General features: G+C 45.7%; 1 protein-coding gene across 1 annotated transcript; it reads left to right on the top strand.

Annotated features, from left to right (window-relative positions):
* Nucleotides 1-2,639: 2,639 nt before the first annotated feature.
* LOC119373711 (uncharacterized) lies at nt 2,640-7,188 on the top strand. The gene is made up of 3 exons (XM_037643776.2): nt 2,640-2,789; nt 5,258-5,436; nt 6,878-7,188. Exons 1-3 carry the CDS (start codon nt 2,678-2,680, stop codon nt 6,980-6,982), a joined length of 396 nt encoding a protein of 131 aa, XP_037499704.1. The 5' UTR covers nt 2,640-2,677; the 3' UTR covers nt 6,983-7,188.
* Nucleotides 7,189-9,253: the final 2,065 nt, after the last annotated feature.

Below are 9,253 nucleotides of genomic sequence, written 5' to 3'. Positions count from 1 at the left end.
TTCTGAATGACAGCCACCTCCCGTTACCAAATGCAGCCTCCCTCTGAAAGGGAACAGAAGAAAGCTGCGTGGACGCAGCGGCATAACCCACCGTGGACGCTCTCTCAAAGCACCGCTCAAATAAACACATATGCACGCCAGTGTACACGCATACGCGCACCAGCCGTACGCGTTGCACGCCACCCCGCACGCTACACCGAAACGTACAGCGGTACAGACGATGAGATCACATCCATAAAGAGGATGGGGCAACGAACGAAACCGAGAATTGGAAAGGGCGCGGATGTGTTTCCTGGTTGGCCAGTTTCGCGGGTAGGGCGCATGCGTATTCCACGCCGCGAGCCGAGAGATCTACAAGTGCGAAGACGAGGTCACGGAGTGGCAGTGTGCCTTCTTGCACATTTCCTTTAAAAGTCTGTCGGCGATCGAGGCACCCGCCACGGTTGTCTAGCGGTTATGACGCTTGACTGCTGACCCGAACTTCACGGGATCGTGTCCCGGCAGCGGCGGCCGCATTTCGATGGACGAAATACACTAGAGGCCCATGTGCTTCGATTTAGGTGCACGTTAATTGTCGAAATTTCCGGAGACCTCTGCTACGGCGCGTCTCATAATCATAGCGGGCCTTCGGGACGTGAAACCCCAAGAATCAATGTATTACTGTCCAAGGCACGTCTGTTTCTGATTTTACCTTCTTGTTTTGTTTGCCTGAAAACGTATTTAAATGTTACAGACGTGGACTGCAAATAGATGTCCTGTGTTTGTTACAGTTACTAATACAGCGGCTGGTCTGAAACTTGTCGAGATCATGAACGTAATTTTTGTTCTTTGTACGACCATGTTCTTTCTATGAACTTTCTGTAGGTAGAGTTTTCTGCAGCACCCTGTGGATTCATAGAAAGACGCATAAACCGCTAGTTACGTTTTCCTGGTATAAAGCAAAACGAGGTTTACATTTAAGTGCGTGGCACATTAGAAGCCCGATCAAGTGGACAGCAGATGGCTAAAACAAGACTAACAATGCTCAAAACCGCGTTAAAATAAACGAAAAAGATCTAAGGAAATATAATTAACGGAAATAACCAAGAAGTGATCGCGACAGTTAACTTCAAATTGATGAATACACTTCGGAAACATGCAGCTGACCCTCGGACCGCGCAGGAGAGGGCGCCACCGTCTCGCTGCGCGCGATCGCTCCTCTTACTGGAGCTTCTCCGATGCCGAAGTCGATAAAGCGGTGCAAAAGGTAGCGCTCATGTGGCACACCGTGTTTGCAAATCTCCGTGACAAGATTCTACTCGTGCTGGGGAATACCTATATGCTTACTTCAGACACTGACGTCTTCGCCGGTTTGGTAAACGGAGCAATGGGAACTCTTCTAACTGGAATCGCTGGGTGGCCCGTGCAACGCACTTCCTCCGGTTTCAGAGTAGTGGAACTGCAATTCGCGCAGGATTTTGAACTATACCAACCGCTACACAAAAACAGCATTTTTATAAGAAGATTTATTGGCGCTTGCGCTGTCTTCGATAAGGCAGGTGCAGAATTTTATTGAGGTCCACCAAGGACAGTATCATTTCGTTGGTGTTGGCGCCGTCAGCCGTTTCTGTAGAGTGACCAACCGTTCTTTTCAGAAAAGACAGCCAGGCTTTCAATTATGTTCCTAAAATATATCCTAATGGACTTATGTTGGCCCTTCAATGCCCAAATGCAGGTCTGCATCAGAGAAAGTTGAGATAAAAATACACCATTTTAGTTCCGACCAGGGAGAGTGCATCATTCTAAAAAAAGAAATTGCAACGTCATTTCCGTATACGCCTACTTATTTCAGTATTTAACTAATTAACAATTGCTTCTTGATCTATTAAGAGTTGCAAGATCACTCTTGTTAACCATCAACCATCAAACTAAACGTAGCATATGCGATGCGTCGGGTATTACAATGAAAATCCCTGGAATATGGGTTGTCGCTGGAGCCAACGTTTTGACAAGCTTGTCGAAACGTTGGCTCAAGCGACACCCCGCGTTACAGGAATTTTTAATCGCTTCAAATTTTCATCTTGCCCTGAGCTTCCCCTTTGGTTGGGTATTACGGGGTTTTAATAATTTCAATTGTCGATTTGGGGTATGAGGAGAAAGTCAGGCCCGTAGCCAGGGGGGGGGGGGGGGAGCCCGGGGGGCCCGCCCTCCCCCCCGAAATTTTGGTGAAGTATGTGTTTTTACCAAAAATAAATAATAAAAATAGGTGTTTTCCTCAAAAAGTCAAGGTTTTCAGCAAGTGCCCCCCCCCCCCCCCCCCGAAAAAAATTCCTGGCTACGGGCCTGGAGAAAGTATATTCACTCTCTTGCCTGCTCGGAATTTAGCAACGATGGTAGGACGGCCGCTCCAGGGACGCCAAGCTTACCTCCCAGCCTTTAGGAAAAAAGCGGGAGAGCGACAGCCTTCCTCCTCTCAGCCGCGGGCGTTTCCTTTCCCGGAGCGGGAAAACCGTGATGTCGCTCGCGAGCGGCGCATGGCTCCCCTCACAACGCTCGCGGTTGCAATCGAGATCGGATCACCCCTGCGCCGTCGCGCTGGACGTGATCGAGTTAGGGGCGATGCGAGTGCACTTCCTTCGGTGAATGAAAACTGTGTGACGGCGCCGCGGCCCGATGTGCTTTGTCGTCTGAACTCAAAATGGGATACGTCAAGATATGCAACGCGTGTGCTGGTCGTGTGACCGAAGGTGCCGCCACTGAAACTGGCTTTTTCATAATGGAGAGTTGTGTCGTCGGAGAACAATTCGAAGGTAAGCACTCGCTCCACTTTTGAACAGCTTGCCTGATTGGTGGAGAGAGTTTGTAACAATACACAAGGATAACGTCAACAGGATAGGTACTTGGCCAGTACTTTTGGGTTGCCATGCACGTACTGCTGATTAAGAATCCTGAGATTATGAATCCATTTTTTTTTTTGCATTTTGCGAAGTGCGAAATTGGTGACAGCTCACATACGAGTCCATGCTAGCTACGCGTTTTCAGTAATTCTTTTTTTTTTCATTTTAGGGGGCGTAAGCCTGAAGATGAACCTTACATCCCCTGATTCGCGGAATTAAACGGCACACTCACTGAAAGTAGTGCTTAACTTTCTTGTATAATAATACTATGAAGCTTGTTGAGCTAGACAGTCAGATTCTGTTCATCTCGTGATGAAGGTAATTATTGCCAAGGTATCATATAATAGTTTCAGTCTATGACTGTACTTGAGACCATACATAATAGAAGACCCGCTAGTGTAAGTAAGTGTTTTATTAAGTGCTATTGACAGAGGCACTAAACAAGGCTTTAGTGAAATGAGTTCTTTTGACAAAATCTATACAAGCGCTGCAGTCATGAATGATTGGGATGTTTTGATGAAAAGTACAAACAGGCCACGCAGATTACCTCGCTTCGCAAGGCATCACTAAAATTAGAGTAGATGCGGTTTTTCGACGTGAATTAATTCAACATAGTTATTAGCGTGCGGTAAACATCAAGTGTATTCCTAAAATTGATCGTAAGCGTAGCGGGATTAAGACAATGTTAGAATTTAAATATTTTATTGCCCACAAGACAGCCGGGAATAGTACATCAGAAACTGACATTTACTCGTTCACACAACTTCTTGCTGTCTCCAATACTTTGTCTTGATCCCTTCTGGTCAGAAGAGTTCTTCGTAGAATAACCGTTGCAAAGTGATAATTACGTTTTTCGTTGTTAGTGCGATAGCTAATTTAAGCATGACAATATATGAAACAGTGTCGAGCTTTGTTAAGGTAATCTAGCCGACGTTTCTCCGTCCGAGCACATGACCATGTGATAAAACGTATACCCTTCTAGAAGACTCATTACGCGTGTGCTAGGTGTAACCTGAATACGGCGTCTGAATTATTGTATAGACGAACACTTGACAATGTGGGACAATATTGGTTTTTCTGTTTCTGTGTTTTCGCTATGGCGTATCTCGCGCCGCTGTTGTTCCGAGGCTTAAGCACATAATACACACAAGCTCCGTCAGCGTAAATGATCTAAAATATAATTCAAGTGACCCCGGAATCCTCGCGGTTTAATTGCACGAAGCAGCCAGAGAGTGGAATTCTATAGAAGCTTGGGCTTACAACACTTGGAACCATTGATTTCTTTATAATGACGAAAGCTTACGGAAAAGTACGCTACCATAAATTGGACACGAAGCCTCTTTGTACTCCTGAATAACACCTCTAGCGACATCTCTTAGTGCGCGTTCCGCGTGCTACTCTACAAGCCTTTGTGAAGCATGATATCCTGATACGTAAGTCAATTTGCGGTTGCAGAGCTTTACAAACAAATATCTCGCAGAAAGGTTTCATTGTACACGCTCAGATTTCGTATTTCACAGCATAACGTACGTTTTTAGTAGTTATAAAATATGCCACGAACTGAAAGCCAAGTTGAGTTCAAGTATGCTGCATAATATTGAATGTGCTCATGGCACGTCAAATGTGCTTCGCCAGGGGGCGTTGCTAGTTCGCGTTTCCGTGCTCAGAAAAAAAATCATGTCATAGGAAGAATTTGTGCCGCACGGGCATAAAGGTTTGAAATGCATTTTCGTCGAGCTACTGGTACTTGACCATTCAGCTTTATCGCCCAAGATTAAGAAAAATAGCGCTGTGCTGCACGACCCAGATACTTCATTTTGACAGGCGGTTAGTTATAAAATCAACCCCACTGAATTAATAAGTGGCGACTTAAAAGACGTCACGGTTTTTTAAAACGTCCTTATCATTTCTTTTTATCTTAAATGATTATTTATATTTGGTAAACACAACAAAATATACGCCATTTGTCGACGCAGTAACCGATCCTCACCATCTCTCTGCGCGTTGAACAATTCGAAACTTTAACACTGCCGGTCTAGTGTGATGTATTTGCGCACAGTAATCGAATATGACAGCCCTTCTGTGACCATTTCATTGTCGGATTTCTTATTAGAGCAGCAGCATTTGTACTGTCGTTTGGAATCCCGTAAAATCATTAAGTTGAAGTAACTGTGCCTTTTTTTATTGCTCGTCTTCTCTATCGCTTTCCAAGGATATCGTTTGATCGATCAATTGATTTACTTATAAACTTACTGAATAACTGAATGCTTTTACAGGGTGAAAATAGCGTATATACGTAAGCTTTAATTTTATTTTTCTTGTTTGCAGCGTAGCGAATGCTCTCAGTGTGCAAACCTATAACAATATGTTATCGCTTGCAGGTGTATCGCCATCCATTGCGCCTGCCGGTTTGCCAGATCTGGTGGCGTCGTGTCATGGAGCAGCGAACCTCACTTCCAACAACAACTCAACGCAGTGTGCGCCCGTCGTAAGCCCGGAGGATGTCAAACTCATCGGCCGAAGGCTTCGGTACATCTCGGACAGCTTCGACTGGCGAACTGTACGTGCCTCTGAAGCTCATCTTAGTTTCACATTACGATTTCAATCTAGCAAGTTTACCACTTAGTCTAACGTACATTGTGCGTACTATAAAGCTTTAGCATGATTGGTATTTTTGAGTGCATTTGGTAATACAAGGTAATCGGACCCGTGTTGCGACATTTTTTGACGCTTCGTTTTACCACTAATATAGGGTCGTTTTTATGTGTGGTTTCGACGAGTGGTGTTGCCGAAGAAAAAAAGTAAGAATATTTTATAATACCACACGTTCAAGATTTCACCTCTGCCAAAAAAGTTCAGCGGCAGCGACGCTGATAAATAACAGCCCCGCAATTGTCAGTTTGAGTTTTGGGCCACGAGGCGGCGCCATCATACCTAGCCCTTCACGTTTGCGTCTATGGTAACTATGTAATCTACGGCTAAAGAAGTTAGCGAGCAATATAAAACCTTCTTTAAGCCCTTGCACGTTTTGAGTGCGTATATGTACTGGTCCTGCAGCACTCATTCGGTACGCAAGCACTAGCTAAGCAGTACAAAGGTCTTGTGTAATCCTACAGTGTTTTTCAGTAATGCGGAATATCTGCGCTTCAATCTACAACCACGGTGATACGGTAACTGAAGTTCGCTACACCGCATAACTTTTCCATAACGATAGATGTTTGAGACGCATTTGATCTTCTAGCGGATTCATTTTTTTTTTCAGTCTACAGAAATAAGAATATTTCGCAGATATCAGGATCCAGAATTAGGTTCGCGAGAACGAAGAAAGGAAATGCCTCTGTATGCCACATAAGATTATTCTCCTAACTGCGGAGCAGTTTAAGGGATCGCCTTGTCGTCGTCTCATGTCTCGCGTTGGTGTCACGCCGTCTCATGTCTCGCGTTGAGGTCACGCAGGTCTCACGTTTGATACACATAAACCGAGAAGGCTGCACGTCTGCAATGCCGGCACGCGCTTGCCCGTAAACACCAGCGTCGCCGAAGGGCTAATTCGTCTGTCCGAGCCAGCGAAGCGACAGCGAAACGCCAGCGTCGGTAGTTAATCGCAGACCTACGGGAAAGAGAAGCGGAGGCGAAACGCCAGCGCCCGGAGTTAGAACAGCGCCTCCTCTATTCTTTTTTTTTTTAGAGGAGGCTTTGGTTAGAAGCACCACGCCCGGAGCAGCAAACAGTAGAAAAACAGTAGAAATGAGACCATAGAGCACGAAACAGATACTCGCAAAACAATTAAGATAATCACAAAAAATAGAACAAAAGAGAGCAGAGAAAAGCAGATAAACACAGGATAAACACAAGGGAAACACAGACGAATCAATGCTTCGCAGCTCGTACAGCTTTCGCTTGGGGTGGAACTGGCTATGATTTTCTGTTTTGTGTATAACCTGAAATGATACATTTTTTTTTAGTTTGATGTTAACGAGAGCTCGCTTGTTTCATTTCAGAGCGTGACTAGGAGAAACGAACCGGTGGTCATTCATGACTGGTTCACAGATTTCCTCACGGCTTGCGTCTCCTCCGTCATGGAGTGGTGGAAGACGACCACGTGAAACTTATCGTCACAAATATCGTGAACTCTGGTCCCACGAACTTTCGGTGGCTTTTTTTTTTCGGCCGTGGACATTATCGTGAATTCAAATCGACGCCGTATCAGTGCTTCAAGGACATCACAGACTGTGCGCGGGCCTCCAGTTGTGATGATAGCGGCCAGCATCTCATCTTTTCAGAGAACGTCAGCAAGCGGCTGCAAGGCACTTCCAGACGCGCCTGCACGGGACGGGCGTCCGTCAATGAATATTCGTCAGAATATAATAAGCACTCGTAAATTATATTTTTGTACATATTTCATAGATGATTTCCCTCGAAATTGTGACGACGTTTCGAGATTCTGCAATAAAACAGAATAATGTGAACTGTTGCCTTATTGCTACGTTTACCTCGGTAAACGCACAAACACTGCACTCTAAGAAAAAAGCCATTTCACTCTTTTTTCATGATTCCTAACATGACACGTATATGACTCTCTTCAAAGAGACACGAGAACTCTCTTTGGAGGTCATTACACTCTCTTCGGAGAGTCGTGTGACCTACAAGAGAGTCAATGTGACTCTTTAAAGAGAGTCATATACGGGGCAAGTCTACACGCCTCGAAAGGAGCAACACACACTCTTTTTTTTCTTACAGTTTAGCATATATGCGCCATATAGAGTCCGCTTTACTTTTATTGGGTTGATTCTTTGGAGATATTCATTGTCCCAAAAGATCAAATGAGTCTTTAATAACGGACTGATGAAGAGTTGCGATTTGATTATCAATGCCTAGTTCACGTCACTTCTCAAAGCAACCAATGGCGCAGATCTACTACGCTAATTTTTGTTTAAACTTATCGCCAACTTAGAGCCACTGAATAATCACAACGACATTCTACGCAAGGATGTAAAATAACGTAATGCGAGATAGAATTTACTACTCTATTGACGTCGAATGGTGAAGCGCATGCAAGAAACGAGCGAGAACGACCAAAAATTCATGGCATTCTTAAGCTATACAAGCCAGTGTACTTGTCAATGTAGTGTCAATGTAAAAAAAAAATTAAAAATGCGCGCATCAAGAGGACTGATTTTAGAAAATGCACAAGCACACAGACCGAGCTACTGTCTATGTCCCTTTCGCCTCTGGATTCTCCGGGTTAAACATATTTAGTCCGACAATATAGTTTCGAAGAGGAGGCCTTTGGCAAGGACGCCTTAAGCTCAGGCGGCGTCCTGGGCCCTTGCTAGAAGCCTTAGGGGATTCTCTTCCACGACGCCGCGGTGCTTCAGTGGTTACGGTGCTCGGCTGGACAAGGCTTTTTGCCAAAGCTCGTTGATGTGGTTAGGTTTGGGGGGTTTCAGTGGTCATTGTACCCAGCCTCCTGCTGTATGTGGAAGAGCTTAACTGCATCACTGATTGCAGGCGGGCCAGTTGGTACATTCGTGAGCGTGAAAACAGCGGGCGAATACGGGACAACGAAATGAGGCACGCAAACACAGCGCAAGCAACTCACCATCTCTTGACGTTATCTCTTGACAGCCTATAAATAGGAACACACGTGTGACGTTTTCACGCTCATAGATGTTGAAGGGACCCGAGTCCTCCGCAAAGGCGCCATGAATCGCATTCTCGCTACTGTTCGCTCCAATTGTCCGGAGCCATGAAAAACCAATCATCCGTCGAAGGGCTCAATGGCCGGCCACATCGTTACTGACTGGCTGTGCTAGCGGGTCTATAAGGCGGCACAAGAGCTTTGCTCGTCCCGGGGCGGACCACTCACGCGTGACATAAGCGAGCAAGTCGGGTTGCCGCGTCCAGTTCGCTGGACGCAAGCGAGGGCGCGTTGCGTGGGAAACGTGGAATGATGCAAACGAAGGAATACCACGCGCTTCTTTTTGTGGAAGTTGGCACGTGGCTCTGAGTCAGAAATCGCAGGCGGGGTCCTGCCTCAAGCGGACGTGTTTACGAGTGTGTTGTGTCCCCTTGTATGAGCGCCTACGGAGTGCGCCTCTCGGAGTAACGTGCGTACAGGAAACGTGTGGAATTGGCAAAGGAATACTGGCAAGATATATGGTCACGCGGATGTTGTGACAGTGAACAGCCGAGTAAAGCAGTGAAACAGGTAAATATTGAGTTATTTATTTCGCCAACTTGCGCGCAGCAAGAGTAACAATCGGAGTACAAGCAAGCATACGCTTACGCAGGGTACTCCATTAGGGGTCGGGTGGTAGGAGGGGGGGATTCACCGCAGTTCCCTACCAACCCCAGTGGTCGAGTCCTAATGAAAA

Source organism: Rhipicephalus sanguineus, chromosome 11 (genome assembly GCF_013339695.2).
Source record: "Rhipicephalus sanguineus isolate Rsan-2018 chromosome 11, BIME_Rsan_1.4, whole genome shotgun sequence".
In the NCBI taxonomy this organism is placed as follows: Eukaryota; Metazoa; Arthropoda; class Arachnida; order Ixodida; family Ixodidae; genus Rhipicephalus; species Rhipicephalus sanguineus.
The sequence above is the reverse complement of the archived record's forward strand: the minus strand, read 5'-3'. Positions and strand labels throughout refer to the sequence as shown.

What these genes read in the sequence shown, in the direction of transcription:
- LOC119373711 (XM_037643776.2), top strand. Translation starts at nt 2,678, where the DNA reads ATGGGATACGTCAAGATATGCAACGCGTGTGCTGGTCGTGTGACCGAA. An exon ending in CGTCGGAGAACAATTCGAAG is followed by an intron (nt 2,790 to 5,257) that starts GTAAGCACTCGC and finishes TATCGCTTGCAG; the next exon opens with GTGTATCGCCATCCATTGCG. An exon ending in ACAGCTTCGACTGGCGAACT is followed by an intron (nt 5,437 to 6,877) that starts GTACGTGCCTCT and finishes GTTTCATTTCAG; the next exon opens with AGCGTGACTAGGAGAAACGA.